Below are 22,531 nucleotides of genomic sequence, written 5' to 3'. Positions count from 1 at the left end.
ACATTAACTCATTCACTGCCAGCGTTTCTCACCGTTTTTACTGTTTTTTTAAGAGTCACAGAACGTTGCGCGCTAGCATGATGTTGATGCCAAAACAAAGCGGAGACTCACCTCTTACATCAGGAACAATCCGTGTGTTTCGAGCGTTATCCGTTCTTTCATAATCCGTTGTCGAATTGTGATCGGCAGACGCTTTTCCGGTTCGCGCCTCACTTTTTTTACAGGAACGGCCCAAAACGATCTCCAAACACATGGATGTTCTGCTTCCTGATCATGTGACGTGTGACGTATGCGGATGAAGATCGGCTTCAGGGCTGAGATGTTTGTTCTCTCAGCGCGGGGGCTCGTTCTGATGCTCAAACAGTAAAAAAAAATGCAAATGACGACTTTAGTCATCAATGGCAGTGAATGAGTTAAAAATGAGATTGGCTGTAAGTGGGCAGTGAAACGGTCTGCTTCCCATTTGGTCTTACTCACTTCTTGCTAACGAATGTAGTTGCTATGTGAGTGAAGTTTAACCTCTGACCTCTTGTTCTTAGGAAACGTCCTCTCTCTCCACCACCCAAATCCTCTGGGAAAGGCCCGACGATGCCCTCGAACAAGCCGGCCGCTCTGCCCCCGGCGCCGGCTACCAGCTCTGCCTCTGGGTCCGCTAAAGCCAGCAACACGCTGTCTCGCCGAGAGGAGCTGCTGAAGCAGCTGAAGGCCGTGGAGGATGCCATCGCCCGGAAACGAGCAAAGATTCCCACCAAATAAATCGCAGACTCGGCTGCTCGTTTGCACGGCATCGCCTTCCGGCGGCCTGGGGTCGGGGGACGGAGTTCTTGTTTGTGTTTCATCCAGACCTCCAGCAGCCGCCACCAGAACCCCCCTGTGTCAACAAACAGAAACAGGATGGAAATCAGTGACTTTGGTTCCTCTGAAGCCTTCCTGTGTCTGAGCTGCAGCAGGTAACAAGATGGCTTAGGCGTGAAGCCACAGAACGAAGCTGCACCGGACATCGGCTGGAAGCGTTTTCCTCACATGATGAGACGAATTACAGATTTCTACTCCTCGACTCTTCTGTCTGTCTTGTCTGTTTTTGGTTTCCTGTGTGGAGTGATGTGACTGTTGGCCCAGCTCTGCAGGGCTTCACCACAACTTTGTATAAGTCCACCAGTTCATCCCCGCCAGGCCGCCCAGTGAACCCAGTTCTGCTGAGTTGGGTGTTTCCGGGCCCTACACACACGTTGTACAGAAACAGCAGATTAGTCCCGTGTTCCATTACGGAAAACAGTAATATGGAAGCTTTTTTATCTTCTACGTTTGGTTTTCTTTTTAGCTCTTTGGTGATAAAACAGTGTTTTATTTGTGTCACACTTTTAGTTGGAGCTGAGTGGCGGAACCGGGACGCTTAGAGACGAGCCTCGTCTTGCTTTTGTGACAGGAGCCTTCTAAATAAACTATTTTAATAAAGAGCAGCCCCCTCGCCTGGTTTCTTCTGTCAGACTCATTTCCTTTGTGACCCGCTCATTCGTGTGGCTCTTTGTTCTCAGCACGTTCCACATTTCATCTGCGTGATGCAATTTCAGGTCTGTTCAGGTTCACCTGGCCTTCCCTCTGCTTCCGCATCACATCTTCCACCAACAGATGTTTCACGCATCAGGCCTTTAACCTCCACACTAAGATGACACGCTCTGAGGGTTATAGTTATTACATTATTATTACAGTTTTCTCTGTGCTCTTAGAATTTAACAGAACAAAATTGATTTTTACCAAGTATTTTCCTGTCAGGTAAAGTGTAAATAATTCTGTTCCACATTAATAAATAATGGGTATCAGCTCTATATTTGTCCCTTTTTTATTTTTAATGAAATTGAGTTTTTTCATAAAGAGCCCTAGACTAGCCCCTCATATTTGTCATTCAGTCAGAGTAAAAACATTTTCACTGCTAAATGAGAGAAATATTCAAAAATAACCAAACATTTGTTGAGTCGGTCTTTGGCGTTACAACCTTCACAGTGGCCTAGTGGTAGAGTGTTCGTCATGGGACTGGGAAATCAGAGTTCAAATCCCGGTCTGGTCGTACCATAGACTCTATTATCAGGACCCAACGCCTCCCTGCTTGACACTCGGCTTTAAAGGGTTGGATTGGGGGGGTAAAACCACCAAATAGTTCCCGAGCGCAGCCGCTGCTGCAGCTCCTCGCGGGGATAAGTCAGGTGCAGAGATGAATTTCACCAGTGCGTGAAGAGTTGATGGGACTTAAAACCCAAAACATATCTTCCTCGGTCTTGTATGCTGTGGTCATAAAGTGGTCTTCCTCTTTTCTTCCAGTTTTCAAAAGTCCAACAGGACGATATTTTTGGGTTTTGGTTCTTGAGGTTTTCCAGCATCTCACAAATGTACCCGTGAAAAATGTTTTCATTCTTCCCGAGTTTCCTCCAAAACTCAGCCTTCACCTGAAGCGGGAGTTTTATTTATTTCCCTAAAGCCTGATTGAATAACTCTACATGACCCAGTTATTTGTTTTTGTGTTGATCTTAAACAAATTTACCTACAGAGTTCTTAAACTATCAGGAAATCTAAAAATTAGAGATTTTATAAAAAGTCTAAAACTAAATTCTAATGAATAAAATTCCCTTTACTTGTTTTTTAGTTTCAGCTCTTGAGATTTTTATTTATTTATTTTTCCCCCAAAAAACAAGACAAGACTTCTGGGATGAAACTGCAGCACGGATCTGCTTCCAGGTGAAAAATCCACTCTGCTGCCACAAAAAGGAAATTAAAAGAACTGGTTCAGGAAACGATGATGCCGGGTTATGAGTCAAATCTCAAAAAGGTGACGTAAATGTTTGGAGAAGCTAATGGATAGGATCTTAGCATCGTGAATCTGTTGCTACATATCAGGATTTGGTGTAAAATATGTTTGTAGTCCTTTTATCTTTAAAGTTACTCGTCAAAAGACTTTAAAAAATTTTAACCCTCAGGCTTCATTAGGGACATTTTAGTCATTTTGGGCAGTTTTTTGTTTTTCTTTTTGACGCCATTTCACCACCGTTTGTGCATATGGTACTAAATTTTTTCGCAAAACCTCTGAACAAATTTTTTTAATTCAATTTGGAATTTTTAAAATGGACTAAGGGAACACTACGGAAAAAGTAACACTATGCACTTGAGACTTTAGAGGGCAAAAACGTCCGTTTGTAAAAGTGGCCATAAAAATGTATACATTAATTTTTTTTTTTCATAGATCTGTTTAACAACTTCAGCCCTGAGCAAACATTAAAAAAAATTCTATCATTTTTAGGCTTTTAACCCTTGAAATGCCAGTTTGAATACTCAAAGTCAATGCTGTAATTTATGAAAAAAAAAACATAAAACTGAGTTATTTAAAAAAAAGACATTGTTTTTGTCTGGGGTGTTTAGTACAAATCAGTCTTAATTATGTCATGAAATATGTAAAATTTTGAATTTTTTGCATTTATAGTTTTTACATAGCAACAGATTTTAAATTTACTATACACTCGAGCCATTAGAGGACAAAAACATCCACTTTTAAAACTGCTTTAAAAATGGTCCAGATTAATATTTTTTTCTGCTTTTTGGGTCTAAATGTTGTGATCAACTTCAGTTCTGATAAAAAAAATCAAATATTGAATATTTATCTAAATTTTAACCCTTCATATGCCAGTTTGATTATGTGATGCTCATTTTTTCATGAAAAAAGCAGACAAAAGAGGAGATATTTTACATAAAACATATTTTGAGTGACTGAAATCATTTTTTTAAATCAGCCTTGGATATGTCAAGAGTCTGGCAAAATATCATATTTTATGCTTTTTTTTTAGTTTTTTGTAGCAGCAGATTTAAAATTTACCACCTTCTTGTGCCTGTTATGGACAAAAATGTCCCACTGACTTCAATGCAAACCACAGTTTCTGATCCTGTATCATCTGCATCAAATACTCATGCTTTCTGTGATGTTATGGTTTCATTTTGGACAAAAGTAGTCAAATTTATGATTTTTACTGTTCACCCCCAAATTCAGTAATTTCTCCATATGTTGCTCAGGCGAGAAAGTTTACACATTTCTTTAGATCTTCTGCTGTTTTAATTAACTCAGAAGCTCAGCATGTAAACTAAACACAGTTTCATTCTCACATGTAAGACCAAAGGGTAGAAAACAAAAACAATATGTTGATGCACCTGGCTGGAGCCCAGGTACATCCAAACTCTCTGTAGTTCAGTTTGTTTATGCATGTGCAGAAGTGTGAATGCTTGCTTGCATTCTGAGGTGAGACAAAGTGTATAGTAAATTTTAAATCTGTTGCTATGTAAAAACTATAAATGCAAAAAAATTCAAAATTTTAGATGTTTCATAACATAATCAAGACTGATGATTTGTACTAAACACCCCAGAAAATAACTCAGTTTTTGTGGGTTTTTTTTTTTTCATAAATTACATCAATGACTTCGAGTATTCAAACTGGCATTTCAAGGGTTAAAAGCCTCAAAATGATTGAATTTTTTTTATGTTTGAGCAGGGCTGAAGTTGTTCAACAGATCTTTGGGGAAAAAAAGTAAAAAAATATATTAATGTAAACAGTTTTTATGGTCACTTTTACAAGCGGACGTTTTTGTCCTCTAATGACTCTTTAGGATGAAATTTAAAGTGAAGCCTGAGGGTTAAAACACTTTAGAGGTCAGGTGACTGGATCTGCAGCCTGAACCAGAAGTAAGGGTTTTGGTTTTTAAATGGTCAAACTCAAGGATTAAAACTTTACATTTTCAGGGCTTTCAGTTGATCTTTTAAGGAGTTTTATTTCTAGAAAAATAAGATTTGGTTCAGAATCCATTTGAAATAAATCCCGATTGTTATGTTTTTCCATCTTAAAGCAAACAGAGTTTATAAGGTGTGCCTCTAGATTTCCATAATCTGAGGATGTAAACAGGCTGCCTTACATCATCGGATAAATTTCGATGTTGACGAGGACCGTCCCACTTTGAACACCTGAGGTAGTCCAGCGTTACATCATTCCCACCAGGTGAGATCTGAGGTGTTTCATACCTGTGGAGAAACATGTTACAGCAAAACAAAAAAAAAGCTCTGAGTCATGAACAACATGACGTCAGTTAATGTAAATTTGTGGTTTGATGAAGTTGTACTTGGTCAAACTGAACTTTGCTGCTTTCACTGGTTGACGTTGAAGTCTTGAGACAAACAGGTCCCAAGCCAAGACTTGCTGGTTTGAAGTCTAGTTAGTCTCTGAAGAGAAGCTGATGCTGACTTCAAACCAGTTCAAACTCGATCAAGACCAGCAGGTCCAGTGTTGGTCATGATCTTCAGTGAGTCTCTGGTCAAGACCAAACAAGTCCTAAATCAAGACTCATAAGCACCAAGTCTCAGCCATCATGTTTTGTTCTTTGTTAAAGAGTAAGTCACCCCAAATCAACTTTTTTTTATATAAACTGTAAAAATGCGTGTCTAATCGTGCTGCAGACAAGTGTAGTCAATAGTTTTGCACTTTAGTGCATTTTAGTTAAAATTTAAAATTTTTGCCGAAAACTGTCGGTGTTGTGCTGTTGTCAGGTAAAAACTCTGCACTGCATTTGAATTTAAATCTGCCATCGCTATTGGCTAAAAGGTACCCTAGAACGTTAGCTGGTACCATATGATGTCACAATGTCGTTGTGTGTGTGTGTGTGTGTGTGTGTGTGTGTGTGTGTGTGTGTGTGTGTGTGTGTGTGTGTGTGTGTGTGTGTGTGTGTGTATTTGTTAGCGGCTCCGCCCTCTCGGTCTGCTCGGCAACAGCATTTGTTGAATTTTCAAACAGGAAGTGGGAGTTGAGTAAGAATCTGGTAGGGATTGACTTGCTCTTTAAAGAAGGAACTTGTCAGAAGTCCAGACCGGTCGGAACTAGTCCAAATTCTAACTCCACCAGCTGAACTGCTGTTTCAGACCCATATCAGGACTGCAGAGTCCCAGGTGAAGACCGTACTCCAGGTCTGTGAAGTCCCCGTCTCTTCCTGCTTCAGGTTCTGGTCATCCTGCTCCCTGGACTCAACGAGACCCATAAAGAACAAGTCCTAGTTGACAGAACTTTGTCCTCCAGAAAACCTAGGGCTGAGCCACAATGCCTAAAGATTTTATGAAACATTAAGTCCTTTCAGACGGACTCGTGGAAAGTTGACATTCCCTGAGACACACAAAAGAAGACATTCCCATCGCACAACTGATGACAAGCTGTGCCTCTGCTTGGTCACCATGGCGATGGGTTTGGGTTTGTGTTTTCACTTGTCTAAACATTTAGGAGTTTGACGACTATCTCTGTCCTTTCATCGGGCTGCTAATGTTTTTAGAGAACTGCGGTTCTGGAATGCAGGTGGGTCCGTTTAACAACTGGAGTCGTGCTGCTGCACACGTACAGCACCTGGGTAAAGGTAGAATAGAAAAGACTATCGATCCCACAGTGGGGAAATTCACCTGTTAGAGCTGAATCAACGCTTAAGAGAATAATTTGAAGAAAAAAAATAAAAAAGGTACATGTATGTACACATAGCCAGTAAGCTATTATTGTAACCTTCAAACCCTAAAATCCACGAATAAAAAACTTCCACAACTACGCAGCAGACTGTAAGAGACACAGATACTATGTAAATCTGGTCTTGCACAAGTATTGAACACATACTGAGTATTGCGTTGAGGTTATTGTGTACCAGGATAATGCCAGTACCAGTTAAACTGAGGAGTTATACTCTTACTACAGAGGGGATGACTGACCTACGGTAGCGTTCTGTTTTACATCTGGGATGTCTCAGTCTGCCCCTGAAGGAGCTGTCCATGGTCTCCACAGTGGAGCGCAGTGGGTGGGAGGTTTTTTTTAAAAAGATGGAGTTCACCTTCACAAGCATCCTTTCATGTCTCCTCAACTGAATCCAGTGGGCAACCCAGAACCAAGCCAGCCTTAACTGGCTTATTTAGTCTCTTCCTGTCTCAGTCAGAGCTGCCTGCACCCCAACAGACCACGGCAGAGTGGATAACAGGGCCATCCACAGAGTGATAAAAGGATTTTAGCAGCTGGGAGTGAACTCTGAAGGACCTCAGCCTCCTCAGGAGGTGGAGGCGTCTTTAGCCCTTCTTGTATAGAGCATCTGTGCTGTTGGACCAGTTCAGTTTACTGTTGAGGTGAACACCCAGGTAAGGTATCCACGAGCTCAATGTCTGATGTTGACCGATGAGTAAGGGGGAGTGTTTATCTGGAAGTTAGTCACCATTTCCTTCGTCTTACTGGTGTTGGAGCAAAGGTGGTTACGCTCACACCAGTCCACAAAGTCCATGTTGACTGACCTGTACTAACTCCAGGTCATTCCCCTCAGATACAGAGCCAACAATAGCAGAGTCATCAGAGTACTTCTAGAAGTGACAGCTGCTGGTGATGTAGGTTAAATCCGAGGTGAAGAAGGTGAATAAAAATGCTGAGAACACCGTACCCTGTGGAGCTCCCGTACTGCACACAACCACCTCAGATGTACAGTTGTGCAGCCTCACAAATGGTGGCCTGTTGGTGAGGTACAGTAGTTGAAGGTCCGTGCAGGCAGATGTTGTCCACTGCTGCACCCCTCATCTTCTGCTGCAGTAGACACGGCTGGATGATGTTTAAGGCACTTGAGAAGTCGAAGAGCATGATCTTCACAGTGCTTTTCTGAATTTTGAGGTGAGTCAGAGCCCAGTGCTGCAAGTAGATGAGGGCATCCTCCACCCCCATATTTGGTTTATATGCAAATTGCAGTGGGTCTACTTCCGGGCTCACCACTGAACGTAGATAGGTGAGGATGAGTCTCTCCATAGTCTTCATCAGATGGGAGGTCAAGACGACTGAGTGATCTGTATTAGTCTAGTTCTCTGGGATGTGACGTTTTGGTGGTTGGAGAGAAGCCATCCTATCCTTATTTTCAAAGACACGTCTTGTCTTTGTGTAACTGGAGGACGTTTAACTGCATCCAGTCATTAACTTGCTCCAAACACTGGCAGAGTCTAAGAGACCACAGTCACTAGGTGATAGAGGTAGACCTGCGTGTCATCTGCATATCGATGATAGGTAATGTTATTGTGGATGACCTGACCCAGGGGGAGCATGTCGAGACTGAAGAAGGCAGCCAGGGGAGGTGATGGAGGGTGAAAAGGGGAACCTATACTGTGAGGCCCTCGAACTGCAGACCAGCATGTCAGAGACACGACCTTGTGATCCAGCAAACTGCAAGTACCCAGTGTGAAATCTGGTGGTCTGCTCTACCTTCTGCACCAACCTGCAATGGTTCTGATCCACATCAAAAACAGAAGGGGCGAGTTCTGGTGTCAGAGGTGCATTTTCAGATGTAAGAAGAACTAAACGGACAGGCTGAGGGTAAACTCAGCTCTCAGCTTGGACTATTCCCTGACGTAACCTGCAGCTGGCTAATGAATAACTGGGAATGCTGAAGTTTTTACATGAGAAGTAATTTATTTAATCAGCTTATGTTTGGCTAAAGGAATGTTGATTTGGAAAAGTGAAAGCTGAGAGGAGAAATAATTTGAGGAACAGCAGGAATCAACGGGAACTTTCCTCCTCTTCTTCTCTGAGTTTTAATCGGTGTGGAAAATTAAATAAAAATTAACTTAGAGATTTTTTCGCCTTTTTTATTTGTCCTGATGTTTTTCTTCCAGTGAGTTTGATATATTTTTTATATTTCAAGACAGATTTTTAAATGATTATTTTTTTAAATCTATTTGTACTTTCAGTTTATTTATTCAAATGTTATGTGTTGTTTGGCTTTCCTGGGCAGCTGATGCCTTGTTGTGGTGTTTTCCTCTGCAGACCAGTGGAACACGTTTGGAAATTCAAAAGCAGAAGTTGTTTGGTACCTCGTGTTATTTGAAGCTTTTGTTTGTTTTGCAGATTTTGCTTTTGATTGGATTTAGTTTCCTTCTTTGAACTTTAGCTATTTAGAAATGTATTTATTGCATTTTGCAGCATTTATTTTACTTTTTAAAACTTTATTTTGAATCTAATCTTTTTTTAATGAGCAAAAAAGTTAATAATTCATTTTACTTCGTGACAATGCAGAGGGGCAAAAAAGTATTTATTCAGCATCCATTCGTGCAAGTTGTCCCACTTATAATCATGAGAGAGGCCTTTATTTTTTAATCATGGGGGTGGGGGATGGGGGGGATACAGTAGAAAATAATATCAGGAAAAATAAAAACTTCTGTAAACTGAGCGCAAAATATTTTCCTCTTAGTAAAAAGAGTGATTAAATTATCATTAAATACATCCATTCTTTAAATGAAAAATAGCCAATAGAAAGATGGAGGCTTTTGTCCTGCGAGCCTTGTTCTTCTGTAACAAACTCCAGCTCCAACATTCCCTGTGTGCTTCTTCCCAGCGGAGCTCTGAGGTCTGAACGAGTTCAGGAACTTCCAGGTTAATTGTTTTCCTTCGCTGACGTCACGCGGCGCTTTTACATCATGTCCGTGACTCAGGATCAGTTTCCTGTTGTTATTTTGCAAAAGCAGACATGAATGCGGGAGTGTCCGTGCGCACCTGGAGATGAGAAATCATCGGAGGAGCACAAAGGGTTCAGCGGAGAGGTCGACCGCTCGTGTCCAACCAGCAGCCTTGGCAGCGTTTCCAAACTAACTGCTGGAAATTCTGCTGAAGCTAAAAATAACCAATTCAGCTGTTTTGGAATGTGTTTGACATTTGAAACCTGTTGTGTTGCATCATCAGACGAGTGTGTAAATAAAGCCGCAACTCCAGTTTATAAACGTCAAACATGCCCTTAGAGTTACGTTCTTGGATTACAGATTTATTTTATGTTTCATTTATTCTTTTAGATCATAAATCTGAGTCTGCAGATTTAACATTAACTAAAATTACTTTTGACTCTGTGACCTGAACTTTAAACATTCTTAGAGTGGTCTGGTTTCTGACCCTGCAGAAAGTGACTTGTGGGGTCTTGACCCAGCTGCAGGTCCAGTTTACACGACCCGGGCACTGACCCGGTCCCGGTTCTTCTCACGTAACTAATCTGTTTTTAGGACGTTTTACGTTACAAGTCTCAGCTTCAGGGTCAGCTCTTATTTGCAGCGCCTCCTGCTGAAACAAAAATCCATGCTTCCATCCACAAGCCCTCCCAGCACAGACCAGCTGATGAGTCATGGGCTCTTTTACCAGACACATTTCCATTTGACGTAAATAAAATAAAAAAGGAAATTATAATTTTAGTTCATTTCTAAATTCTATCTCTGATTTGAGTTTAGTCCAAAACTTTCACTGCGGTGATGACGACGTCCTGCTGAATCATCACCAACATGCTCATTTCCTCTTCACGAGCCACCTTATCAAGGTTTAGAACCTCTGCCGTTTCATTCTGAACCGGTTCTGATCCAGTCATCATCTCTATATTTTCCCTCTGATGCAGATTTTCTTGAAATATTTTTGAGTTAATTCCAGATTTTCATTGGACTTTGGAAGCTTTTAATTGAACAGGACTGAATCAGGAGTTCTGAACTGAATCAGGAATTGTGGACTTGATCAGGAGTTCAGGACTGGATCGGGGGTTTGGGGAGGATCAGGAGTTCTGGATTGGATCAGGAAATCTGGACTAAATCTGGGGTTTTGGGGTGGATCAGGAGTTTTGGATTGGATCAGGAATTCTGGACTGGATCAAGAGTTCTGGATTGGATCAGGAGTTTTGGATTGGATCAGGAGTTTTGGATTGGATCAGGAGTTCTGGATTGGATCATGAATTCTGGGCTGGATCGGTAATTTTGGAGTGGATCAGGAGTTCTGGACTGAATCAGGAATTCTGGACAAAATCAGGGGTTTGGGGGTGGATCAGGAGTTTTGCACTGGATCAGGAATTCTGGACTGGAACAGGAGTTCTGGATTGGATCAGGAATTCTTGCATCCTTTCAAACTAGCTGAAATTCCAGAACATTTCATTAATTTGCTGGTTGATGCTCTGGTGAGGTTAATGATCTTTGATCAGGTGAAGCTGATCTGAGGTTCTGGTCTTGGTCTGGACACGCTGAATTGGACGGGGGGGGGGGGGGGGGCAGAGAGACTCCTCTCACCTGGTACCTCCTCTAGAAAGAGGAAGTTCAGCAGCGCTTCCTCGTACTTCCCCAGCTCTCGGCACATAAAAGATGAGTGACTCGCGTTGTGGATCAAAGACGAGTCCTCTTGTTGAGACTTTTAGACTCTGGACAAACCTGGGAGACCCAAATGGACCTGAAACAGGTGAGAGACGGACCGCACCAGGCCCCCAGCCTCCAACATCATCTCAATCATCATCATCCTCATCCTCTTCTCTCCACAGATCCTTGTCCTCGCGCTGTGTGTCGTGTCCGTGTGGACATGCAGACACCGGTGCTGTAACCAGACCGAGCTGCTCCGGAGGATGCAGAAACAGCTCCCGTTTAACCCGGAGCCTTTATCCGAGTTATCCGGCATCAGGTCGTGTCCAGTGGACCTCTACCAGGGTCTGTCCAACTCCAAGGACATCAAGGACCGGTCCCTGTCCCCCTGGAGATACGTGTAAGTCGCACCTGTCGCGCTTTCTGGTCACGTGATCCACATTGGTCGTTTTTAGTTCAAAATCAGTTTCACCTTAATTCTAATGACTGAATAAACCAGATTTAGAGTTGATTTTCCTTCAGCCCAATAAAACAAATAAAACACCTGCGTGACTCTGAGCCGCAGGTGAGCTGAAACTATTCCGGACTACCTGGAATCACGTCCATTTGGAAAATCCCGATTCCTGGAGTCCTCGTGAACCAGCAGCTGAATATAAAATCAGCCTCGTTCAGGTGTTTTAGGCACATACGTTACAGAAAAATCCTCATCAATGGTGTTTCGGTAAACGATAATGAGCCGTTGTCCCTCATGAACGATGAAAAACCGATTAGATCAGTAAATTATTACCGTTAGTTCAGATGAAATCATATGAAATAATAATTTACATTAAGCTGTTTGCTTTTTACAAAATGGAAAACATTGAAACGTTTTCCATTCAAAACTTGCATTTTATTATCTGCAGAAGCCATAGAGGAGCTGAAGTTAGTGTATTAAAAGTATAAATTTGATATTAAACCCAGAGTTAAATGATGTTTTTGTCTGTCTGAGTCTCACTGACTGTTCTGATTTCTTTTTCAGACAAGAAACCAACGAGGATTTGTTCCCCTCCACCTACATGAAGGCAGAATGCCTCTGCTCAGGGTGCATCACCATCAAGAAGAACTCGGATGAAAGTATGGAGGAGAACTTTGACTTCAACTCCGTCCCTGTCCTCCAGGCCCAGATGTTTCTGAAGCGTGAACGAGGAAACTGTGAAGATGGCACCTACCAGCTGAGAGCTTTTAAAATGGACATACCTGTAGGGTGCACCTGCGTCAGGCCCAAACGCACCTCTTAGGTTGACCCCAGCTGACCTCCAGGATGACTGCACCACATCTGGATTTGGGGGGGGGGGGGCTACAGTAAAGTGCCACAGCTGGATTTTGATCTGGACTGTAATCCTGCGCCATCAGCAGCCTGTTTTATAGATTTATTTATTGTTTTATTTATTTATCTGTTGTGGGTAGGTCTTCATGGGCCGTGTTTGTTCTTTATCACAGTTAAAGCTCTGCCTTGGGCAGCTAAGGTAAACCGGTATCTAATACCTGATTTATACTGATGACATGTCATCATTAAAAAAGCTATTGTATAGTGTTGTTGTTTCTTAATCAGAGAATATTAATTTTAATATTTACTTGGTTTTTTTGCATGTGAAATGCTTGAACATTTATTCTTTTCATCTGATGATGAGACTTTGGTGTTTTTGTTGTGGAAAATCCCAGTCCCAGTGGGACTTAAAAGTTTCAGCTTCCTTGAAGCAAAATAAAATGTAACTTTTGCACTTTAGAGACTCCTTGTTTGTGTTTGTTTTTAAAGGTTCACCAACCTGAGGTCAGAGGTCACTGCTTAGACATAGAACTATAGTCTCTGCTACAGGAGTCAGTCTGCAGGTCAAATGTCACAGCAGGACAACAACAAGGGATTCTCATCCTATAACTAACCGTCAACTATGTGGATCCTTTCATAAACCAAATGACTGAAACATATTAGGTCAAGTAAAGATGAGCTGAGTAGCTTTTCTGTTTTACAACATTTAACCAAACAAATTATCCAATGAACAAAACAGACACGCGAAGCTTTTCAGTCCTCATGCTGATAACAGAAAACACGAAGGCATTATTAAACTTGTTTTATCGTGTTAATTTTTAATACTAAAATAAAAATAGGAGAAAATCAGTTATAGATTGGATTTTTTTAAAGATTGGTTTGATTTTAATCAGATGATTGATTTTTAAGCCTATTTTAATTGTGTCTTTTTAGTCTCTAACTCCTTTAGGAAACTTTGCGTCTTGATTTATTTCTCTTTTGAATCATAAAATTATTTCTGGATTCGAACGTAAGTAGGTAGGAACTAATAACACCTTGACTCTCTTATTACCGAGCCGTTTTCACTGTAACACAAACAGGATACATTTGGAGCTGATTGCTAGCTGCCAGCTTGGAGTCCGGTAAGCTTCTGTGACGGGCAAAAAATTCAGGTTTGATTTGAAACAGCGACATCAAATCCGGTTCTGTTCTGCACTCAGACGTCAAACCGGGTTGACCCGCAGCGGTGGTGCAAAGCTAATGTGGCTATTGTAGCTAGTGCTAGCTTGTAGCTAGCTGCTCCTCGTCAGCGTTAATAACTCAGACTGTCGCACAAACAGATCCAAACTGAGAGCTTCTGGCAGCTTTACGCTCGTCAGCCTCGCCTGAGCAGGTGTTGGTGTTTCGTCCAGTCCTCTGATGCACCTTGTTTAAGTTATTAAGACACATATTTGCGTCTACTCGTTACCGGTCTGGCTATTTATGCAGGAAACTTAAGCAATAAAATTTTCAATATCTTATTAAGTCTGTTATTATTTGGAAAAGTTGAACGAACGTTGTGTATCCTAGTTGTCTTTTCCAATCTTGGTCCTCCGGGGCCACCGTCCTGTATATTTTAGAGGTCCTATCATGAACCCAAACACGTTAGTGTTTAACTTCATAAACTAGACTAAACCTAAAATAGATGCACTCCAAAGAATTTCCCTTTAAATTCTCCTGTTTGTGGTCATTAATGCTTAAACATGACAGAACTCGAGATAGAAGTTAATTTTTTTTTTGCCATTTATAGTTTTCCGAGAGCATTAATGTGAAATCTGTCCATTTATTTGCCTGATTTCTCTAGAATTGGTGTCATAGATATATTTATTAATTTTAATCGTATTCAATTCAGTAGTTTATTTATAAATTGCCAGTTTACGACAAGACTTCTCAAGGCAATATGCAAACTAAACATTCTAAATAAAACTAGTTATCAGTGCACTGAGTTTAGTTCGTTATGCCAAATAGTTAAAAGTTTCCTATGTGAGGAAACTCAGTAGGTTGCATCGAGTCACGACTTGATGCCAGACTTTACAGCAATTGTCATGCTAAGCAAGCATGCAATCAATCAATCAATCAAAGCTTTATTTATAAAGCGCCTTCCACAACCCTGTCAGGAAGCCCAAGGCACTGACAGTGACATGCAGCGACAGTGTAGAGGAAAACTCCCCTTTAACAGGGCGAAACCTCCTGCAGAACCTGGCTCAGTATAAGCAGCATCTTTTATGCAGCGACAGTGGAGTAAATAGAAATATTTTCATTATATTTGACTTAGAGTAAATCTGGGGACAGAAACAATTAATAAACATGTTTGTTGTGTTTGAGGTTGCTCTGATGGCAGGAGGAGAAGCAGCAGGCGTTGATCTCAGCAGGAAGTTTGTATCGGAGTCAGAGCTCGATGAGAGGAGAAAGAAGAGGCAGGAGGAATGGGAGAAAGTCCGGAAGCCGGATGATCCAGAGGGTAGGAACTCTGATCCAAACCACACTGGCAGTACATGAGCTGCTTCTCTGATCTCTACATGTTTATCTACTCTTCAGAGGTCCCAGAGGAGGAGTACGACCCACGTTCGCTCTTTGAACGACTGCAGGAGCAGAAGGACAAGAAGCAGCAGGACTTTGAGGAGCAGTTTAAATTCAGTGGGTCTCTTAATCTGTTTTAGTCCCACGGTGTCATCAGCAGGCTTCCACATTAAGAGTCTGCTTAAAAACCTTATTTGACTTCCATCTGAAAATATTTTAAGCTGCAGACAAAATGGAAGAGAAACCTAATTTAGAGAGCTAAAACTACAGAAACCCAAAGATTAAATATAAAAAATTTCTTTTTATAAAGGATTTTTTTTCTGCTCTGGACTTTGGAGGGAAAGACAAATAAATGTTCTGGGGTCTCATTTATCAAACATTGCATAGAATCCTTACTAAAACCGTACTTAAGCTCAGCAAAAAAAAAGTACTTACGCGAAGTAGATTTGTGATCTATCAAACATGGAGTACGCACAGCTGCACGCATTCTCCGCTTCATGAATCAGAAACTAACGAGAATGTTTCTCAGCTGCATTTTAGTCGCATCCCACCCTCACCACGCCCACTTACTGCCAGAAATAATCCATGCAAAGCGCCTTTTGGATCTCATGCATGTAAATAAGCCGGCTTGTTGCAGCATTTCGAGAAAGGAAGTGCTTTTGCAAAACAAATAAGAGAAAATCCACGGAGTGGCACAGCGTTGCTGAAGCCGTCAATGCTGTGAATTCTTCAGAGAGATCTGTGACGGATATTAAAAAAAATGGTCCAATCGGGATTCGATCCCCAGACTCCCAGGTGAAAGTCACACATGCTAACCAGTCAGCCAAACAGAGATCTCCTCTGTACAAGAAGCCAGGGCGCATGATCAATCGGGTCACAGTGACAGGACACACACACTGTCACAGACGCATGACATTCTGTCTCAATCTGCCCCCCATGCTGATATTCTGCGCTTCAGGCTGTGTGTGTGTGGGGGGGGGGTCTTGTTCTGTGTGAAAACGGAGCAGTACAAGTGATAACGCTGCAGGATTTCATAATTTTATCCTTCTCAGCAGCAGCACTGCAGGTGCTCTCCATGTCCAAAATGTGCGTAAGCCAGGTCGTTAGTCAACTTAAAGTTGCACACATTTTTCCGCTGAGTTTTCTTTCATAAATCCCAAAGTTTGCCTGGAAAGTTGCTTACGCAGTTTTCCGACCCCGTTTTGTGCGTAAGCTAGCTTGATAAATGAGGCCGCTGGTCAATACTTAAAGTATTCCACGATGTTTTTGTGACGAGGATGTGTTTCCATGGTAACAGAGAACATGGTGAGGGGGTTGGACGAGGATGAGTCCAGCTTCCTGGATGAAGTTTCCCGGCAACAGATCATGGTGGAGAAGCAACGGCGGGACGAGGAGAAGCAGGAGCTGCTGGAATACAGAATATCCTTCAAAAACTCGTTTATTATTTCTCATCACTTAGACCTGCAGATGAGATCATTAGCATAAGCATCGACCCCGCCGGTGTGACTTACTCTTTAACTTTTTGCTGCCACAGCGCTTTAGTGAAGAAGGCGTCAGCAGAGAGCCGACGGGAGCCGGAGAAGTCTTCATCCAAACCTTCAGGGGAGCAAAAGACCAGCCACCTGTCTCAGGCACATTTATTAGTGGGAGCTGTCAAAAGACGCAAGTACGCACCATGACCTGCTACCTTTATGTTGCGAGACAATTAGCCGGATTAGCACCACTCTTAATTAGATGTTTTTAAAATCTCAGGTTTGGCCTGCAATCAGTGTAGTGGGCTTGACATTAATTGCCAATAAACACCCTTTCCTATGTAGAGAGATGATTAGCAGTCACCAAATTACCCAGGGCTTCTAATTCTGACCAATATATCTTTAAATAGACACAAGGAAGACTTTGATTACACCAGCATACACACTTTACATTCCTTCAGCTCAGGTCAAAACTCTAATCAGCTGTTCCTTTATGCTGAGGAAACAACTGGTTAACTGTAGCAAAAGGATGGTTTTAACAAGCTAAATAGCATTCAACCTTTGGAATGGGATGCCGGTAACCAGCGCCTCACCTTTCTCCTAGATTACCGACAGAGGAGACCCCCAGAACGTGGATTCTTTTTAAGTTCCTCGCAGTGAGAAACAAATTTTATTCCACAAACAGATAAAAAGATGAAAATCCCGTTGCAGCGGGTCACACAGACAAAATCAAAAACTCTCTTCCCCAAATTCCACTCCGCGAGCTCCTCTCGAAAAACCTCAGTCCATGACTGACTGACCCCCAAATTCCACTACCTCCGCTCCGGTCCGCCCCCGCCTTCCGCAGCCGCTCGCTTCCGAACTCAATTTTTACTGGTACCCTTTACTGGTACCCGCTCTACAACGGCTCCGCTCCGGTGCGGAGACCTGAGGGGGGCAAACAAGCAAGCGCGGGATTTTCGAGATCTTGCGATACAGTCCGAGCAATAAACGCGGAAGTTAGATCCAAACACCCGTTGTGTGGGAGAAGCATCGAAATGAACTGTTTAATCTGCCCATCATTTGTGTTGAGAGATCAGCAGTGTTGGCATCAACAAAGTGTGACTCCTTTGAGAGTAGAAACTGTATTTATGGCTTACTTTTGTGCATTTAAACTTCAGCCGCCATTGATAGTTGTTAAAAGTTGTTAAACCTGTGCATATGAAACAAAAAACGCCTTTTGTTTATCGATTTATTGTGAAAAACGGAAATTGTGCTTGCTCCTTTTCCTGTTGGGCCGTTGTGATTTCTGTCCATTTACTGCGGAGGTGCTCCGGCGTCCGGCGAAAATAGGATCGATTCTATTTTTGCCGGACGCCGGAACAGAGGGCGGCGCACTGCCGGAGCACAGCCGCAGTAGTGGAATTGCTCTGATTGACTACAACGGGACCGATTTTGCTCCGGCGTTCGTGTCGGAGCGGAGCGGAGGTAGTGGAATTTGGGGGTGACTCTCACTCATCCCATCAAGCTCATCCCGAACAGACCCAGTATCTTCCTTATATTCACTCTGTCCCTCCTCCCCTCTGCATTCTTCAGGGGTTGCATCTCCATGGCAACACCCCCATCCTGCTTCTGGAGCTCAACGTCTGGTCACGTGTTTCCTCTTCTCCTTGCGATTACATCATCTTCTTCAGCAGGCTTTGCTGGCTGTCCAGTCTGCCCCTCTCGTCTCTCCTTGGCCTCTGGTGACCTTAGCCCAACGTTGCCCCTCCTTCTACTCCTCCTCTTCTTCTTCTCTCGGCCTTGGGGAGGAACAGTAAATCTTCTCCTTCATGCTAGTTAGTGGGCTTATCGATTTTAAGAGTGCATGATCTGTTTTTATAACTATTAGCTGGTGCACCTGGACTTTCTCCAGGAAAAGCCTCCTTGCCTCCTCCACTTCTCTGGAGGTCAAAAGGTTACCGCAGAACTGTGAGACCGAAACGGCTCCGAATATTTACGACCTCAGGGTGAGAAGCACAAGTCTTTATCAGTAATACACACACACATAATTTTAGACAAAGGAAAAGCAGCAAGCATGAATTGGTTTCACAATAACAGAGTTAATCCAGACCTGATCTCGTATAATTAACAAGTCTCAGTTCATCACTTCAGATCTCAGACGACTGCTCCTGTAGCCTGATGCCCAAAAATGAAGATAAAAAAATCACTGATCTGTTTCCTACAGAGTCTTTTTATCAGCGGGGGGGGGTAAGTGTTTATTTTGTGTGGAAATCTAAAGTTTTGATTTGTTTCATCACCAGTTCCTCTCGGTCATCAGAGAGCAGCAAGAAGCAGAAGGTGGAAAAATCCTCGTCCTCAACAGGAAATGGAGACAGACACGCAGGTGGGCCGCGGTGTTCTGTTGTCAGAACCGCTGCCTTCACAGGAAACCAGGCAGTAAAAGAAACCAGTAAAGCTGTCCAGCTTATGTTTAAGTGACTAGAAATGTTAAGAAAAGACGTAGAGCCAACAAATTCAGCCTTTGGAAACACATTTGTTAAACGATTGGTGAGCTAATCGAGTTCAGATGGGAGGAGCTGAATCTTCTCTCCTCAGCACCATTTAACACCTAACTCCTTCTATAAAAGGAGATCTAAAAATAATAAGTGGGTCACTTTATGGATGGTTCATACCTGTTCTAATAGAATTTTACAGAAATCCAACAGTCTTCCCACTCCCTTGGTTGGCACGTTTAACGGGATGTTCTGTTGTTCAGAGCAGGAGGGTGGAGCAGGAGAGGTGGGGGCTCCTGAGGACCACCGAGCTGTTCCTGGCCTGGCGGCGAAGACCCCATCGGTTCCCCTCAGCTCCGCCCAGGGCGTGTTGCACCTCCCGTCTGCGGCCGTGTGTGTCGGCGTTTTACCGGGACTGTCCGCCTACTCCGGCAGCAGCGACTCTGACAGCAGCTCAGACAGCGAAGGTAGCGTGGACGTAATCATGTTGCCGTACCCGCGGCACAGCCGGGCCTACAGATAGGCACGCACACACACACACATTGATGTAGTTTGCAGTGGTTTTACACAATTTCAGCTTTTAGGAGCTCCGACTCCGTTGGTGTTAAGTTATTTATTAATTTATTTGATGTTGTGGCTCTGAAACGTGACACCTTCCCTCAATCACGTCTCACACAGTTTAAGCTGAGCATCCAATCCCGCATTGCCTCCCCTGATGCCCCCCCTCCCATGCCACAGCTGCTGTGCTTTTGGCTGAAGGAACAGTGATCGACAGCCGTGGAGCAAAGAAGAGACTGATCTAATCTGTCACGATTGTTTTATCTGTCAGCTGCTGAGGACCGAGAGGACGGTGCGGTCGCCTCACTCCAGATCCCAGTGAGGCTAAAAAGATTTTAGTTGTGTTTTTAACAATATGCTGGACTTTATTTCCTGTCTCAGATGTTGGAATGTCATTCTCTTGTCAAATTCCCAACAGAAAAATAAAGAACTTTACCTCCTTTTGTGTTTTCTGTGGTTCTGACCCAGCTCTTCTTGAGCTCCTGTTCCAGGTGAGTGGGACACGTTTGTCCAGAACGTCCCACAGATCTGTAGTCAAGCTGGTTTTTTAGGTTGATTAAAGACTAAAGGGTTCCAGAAAAGGATCACAGAAGCAAAAACTAGAAATATTCCGGTGGAAAAGGTAAATAAACACCGGATATGTTAGTTTAACTTTAAGACTTCGTTTAGGTTTAGTTTCTAACTGGCTTGTATTAGAAGAAATAATTGGAGGACATTTGAAGTAGAACAGATTGTTGGTGCACAGCGCCCTCTGGTGGTGGTGTTCAGGTGCACAGCGCCCTCTGGTGGTGAGAGGCTCTCGACAGGAAGAGGGAATTTCAAACTAATTATTTTTTTTACCTTTTCATGAATCAGAATTTTTTTGTGTGTCAACCAGATTAAAGACCAACACAAAGTTAGCTATTTTATTACATATTAAACTCGTCAAACGCTGAGCTGTTGGAGCGTCTCTCAGGTAGACGGGGGCGCCGCCCGGCGGACCGCTTTGGTCAAGACCTTTTGGATAACCGGGTAAAGTTTGTAGCATCCTTCGATGCAGGTCCGAACCCCCGCAGTCAGGGTCTCCTCAGACATCTCACCGTCGGACTGCAGCCCAGAAATCTGGTTCAGACTGGGCAGGAAGGCCACTGTGAGCCCGCCCCGGCTCTCGCTGCTGTTACACCTCCAGCCGTTCTCCTCCAGGTAGGACGGGTCGACCACGTAGGAGCTCCCAACCTGCTGGAGGGAACATCCGAGCACCAAGTCGTACATCTCAATCCCCGCATCCGCGAGCGCGAGGGAGGCACAGGTGACGGCGTGGGCCAGGGCTGAGCCGCTGTTCTCCAGAACCATCACGCTGACGTCGATCTGAGAGCGCGGGTATCTCTGGAGGCACACGGCCGGCTGCAGGCTCTCGTGCAGCATCAGAGACAGGTCCTTGTCCTGGCTGCCCTGGATCCACGGGACCCTCTCTGGGCAGGAAAAAGGGGCGAAACGCACATCAGTGGTCAGCCTGGAAGCAGAAACGCACATAGGATCATTTTCCCAAACAAAACCATCCCAAACATTACAATCCGATGAAAATAATCTTCTGTTTTCAGGTTAAGTAAAGGAAAATGATCGAGTCGCTTGGAAAACTGATAAAAACAAATTCCTGTTGGTTGAGCTAATTTGCTTTATTGGGTTAAAATTTGATTTAAAAAAAAGTTAGATAAATCTCTTCAAGTCTACAATCATTTCGCCTTGCTGCCACCGGAGGGCGCGATATCTGATGAGTTAAGTGCTGTAGCTAGCTGCTGATGCTCCCTGCTTTAGCTTGTTGATTTAATCCTGTTTAACTCATAGATGTATTAAGTTTTAAGAGTTACGTAGTTTGTATATGTGCACACGCTCTGACTTTCTCGTTATCTACACTAATTGTGCTGTTGGCACCAATTAAAAAACTTAAAAGTGGTTTGTTTTATTTTGAGGGGTTAGTCTCGTGGAAGCTGTAACTGCTTTTGTCCGCCAGAGGGCGGAAAAGTCCATATTCTCGGAAGCCTGCTACTAAAAGACTGAATTATCTTGTTTATATCCAGTTGACCTAAATAATTCAAATAACTAACTAATCTGACATGTTTGATTGTAAATTGCCTGGTCTGGGAACACCTTTGGCTCTCCTAGGCTGAGTTAAGAGTGTCACTGGGAAGGAGTTCACCTACATCACCTGGCCTAGGGTAAGTTAAGGATTCAAATCTCCCTCTAGCCGCCAGAACATTTGCTCTTTCTACCAATGGGAAGGTTTGATGATCACAAAAAACACTCGAACTTCACTTTCGAACACATGAACAATCAGGCTGAACCTGTCGAGCAGAAAACGTGATTGTGATAAAGCAGCGTACCTCCCACTTTTCATATCGGTCTCGTCTTTCCGATCGGTTTCTCGGGGTCCGTAAACGCAGCTGATCAGCTTCGTGTTTCCAGCTTCGATGTAAGCGGAACCTTTAGCTTGACTCACCAGGCCGCAGCGGACGAAGACCGGCCGGACGTCAACTTGGTCCCGCTGCCGACCGTCTTCTCGGGGCCCACGCGAGGCTAGAACCGCAGCGGGTTTGTACCCGAGCAGCACGGGGCTCTGAGAAACGTCCGGACCACGAACCCGCTTCGTATCTGTCGGCATGGTGCATGCGGAAGTGGATCGCTCATAAATGTGTCCCCAAAGAACTACAACGGGAGTGGAAAAGTTCCCTCAAATTTTAGTTCCTACTGTGTTCCGGAAAAGTTCCCTCAAATTTTAGTTCCTACTGTGTTCCGGAAAAGTTCCCTCAAATTTTAGTTCCTACTGTGTTCCGCAATGTTTCATCAGCTTTTTTTTTCTTATGTAGTTTAAAGCGATGCAACAAACTGTTGTTGTATTTTAAAAGTATTTAAGTCACACACTATACCAGTCAATAATGTTATAGTTACCTTGCAGTTTATTAAAGCCCAGAAATGTATTAAAATTTCAAAATAAAATTCTGATTAATAAATGACTCTATTCACTTTGGATTCATGTTATTAAAAA

General features: G+C 43.1%; 4 protein-coding genes across 10 annotated transcripts in view; 3 read left to right on the top strand and 1 right to left on the bottom strand.

Annotated features, from left to right (window-relative positions):
* zc3h18 (zinc finger CCCH-type containing 18) overlaps nt 1-939 on the top strand; it is a 123,155-nt gene extending 122,216 nt beyond the window's left edge. For all 6 annotated transcript variants that reach the window (XM_015965149.3, XM_070550498.1, XM_070550500.1 and 3 more), the window contains one exon: nt 540-939. In XM_015965149.3, the coding sequence (XP_015820635.3) occupies nt 540-756 (217 nt within the window). In that variant the 3' untranslated portion in view covers nt 757-939. The remainder of the gene's footprint in view (nt 1-539) is intronic.
* Nucleotides 940-11,092: 10,153 nt separating this feature from the next.
* Nucleotides 11,093-12,879, top strand: il17c (interleukin 17c). The gene is made up of 3 exons (XM_015964122.3): nt 11,093-11,264; nt 11,344-11,561; nt 12,180-12,879. The coding sequence occupies exons 1-3, from the start codon at nt 11,250-11,252 to the stop codon at nt 12,436-12,438; spliced, it is 492 nt and encodes a 163-aa protein (XP_015819608.1). The 5' UTR covers nt 11,093-11,249; the 3' UTR covers nt 12,439-12,879.
* A 622-nt stretch (nt 12,880-13,501) lies between these two features.
* Nucleotides 13,502-19,949, top strand: psme3ip1 (proteasome activator subunit 3 interacting protein 1). Of its 2 annotated transcripts, XM_054733352.2 has the most exons (8): nt 13,502-13,588; nt 14,811-14,946; nt 15,024-15,122; nt 16,303-16,425; nt 16,539-16,671; nt 18,760-18,842; nt 19,215-19,418; nt 19,630-19,949. In XM_054733352.2, exons 2-8 carry the CDS (start codon nt 14,820-14,822, stop codon nt 19,632-19,634), a joined length of 774 nt encoding a protein of 257 aa, XP_054589327.1. In that variant the 5' UTR covers nt 13,502-13,588; nt 14,811-14,819; the 3' UTR covers nt 19,635-19,949. The 2 variants fall into 2 exon arrangements, with proteins under 2 accessions (XP_054589327.1, XP_054589326.1); XM_054733351.2 differs by lacking the exon at nt 19,630-19,949 and having other exon boundaries at nt 19,215-19,617.
* A 451-nt stretch (nt 19,950-20,400) lies between these two features.
* Nucleotides 20,401-22,195, bottom strand: exosc6 (exosome component 6). The gene is made up of 2 exons (XM_015965146.3): nt 21,870-22,195; nt 20,401-21,001 (listed from the first exon to the last, which is right to left on the bottom strand). Exons 1-2 carry the CDS (start codon nt 22,145-22,147, stop codon nt 20,461-20,463), a joined length of 819 nt encoding a protein of 272 aa, XP_015820632.3. The 5' UTR covers nt 22,148-22,195; the 3' UTR covers nt 20,401-20,460.
* Nucleotides 22,196-22,531: the final 336 nt, after the last annotated feature.

This window comes from Nothobranchius furzeri, chromosome 4 (assembly GCF_043380555.1).
Source record: "Nothobranchius furzeri strain GRZ-AD chromosome 4, NfurGRZ-RIMD1, whole genome shotgun sequence".
NCBI lineage: Eukaryota > Metazoa > Chordata > Actinopteri > Cyprinodontiformes > Nothobranchiidae > Nothobranchius > Nothobranchius furzeri.
The sequence above is the reverse complement of the archived record's forward strand: the minus strand, read 5'-3'. Positions and strand labels throughout refer to the sequence as shown.

Coding starts and splice junctions, on each gene's coding strand:
- exosc6 (XM_015965146.3), bottom strand. CDS start 22,147: ATGCCGACAGATACGAAGCGGGTTCGTGGTCCGGACGTTTCTCAGAGC. Junction 21,002..21,869: donor ACCGATATGAAAAGTGGGAG/GTACGCTGCTTT, acceptor TTCTGCTTCCAG/GCTGACCACTGATGTGCGTT.
- psme3ip1 (XM_054733351.2), top strand. CDS start 14,820: ATGGCAGGAGGAGAAGCAGCAGGCGTTGATCTCAGCAGGAAGTTTGTA. Junction 16,672..18,759: donor GGAGCTGTCAAAAGACGCAA/GTACGCACCATG, acceptor TTTCATCACCAG/TTCCTCTCGGTCATCAGAGA. Junction 18,843..19,214: donor AAATGGAGACAGACACGCAG/GTGGGCCGCGGT, acceptor TCTGTTGTTCAG/AGCAGGAGGGTGGAGCAGGA.
- il17c (XM_015964122.3), top strand. Junction 11,562..12,179: donor CTGTCCCCCTGGAGATACGT/GTAAGTCGCACC, acceptor TTTCTTTTTCAG/ACAAGAAACCAACGAGGATT.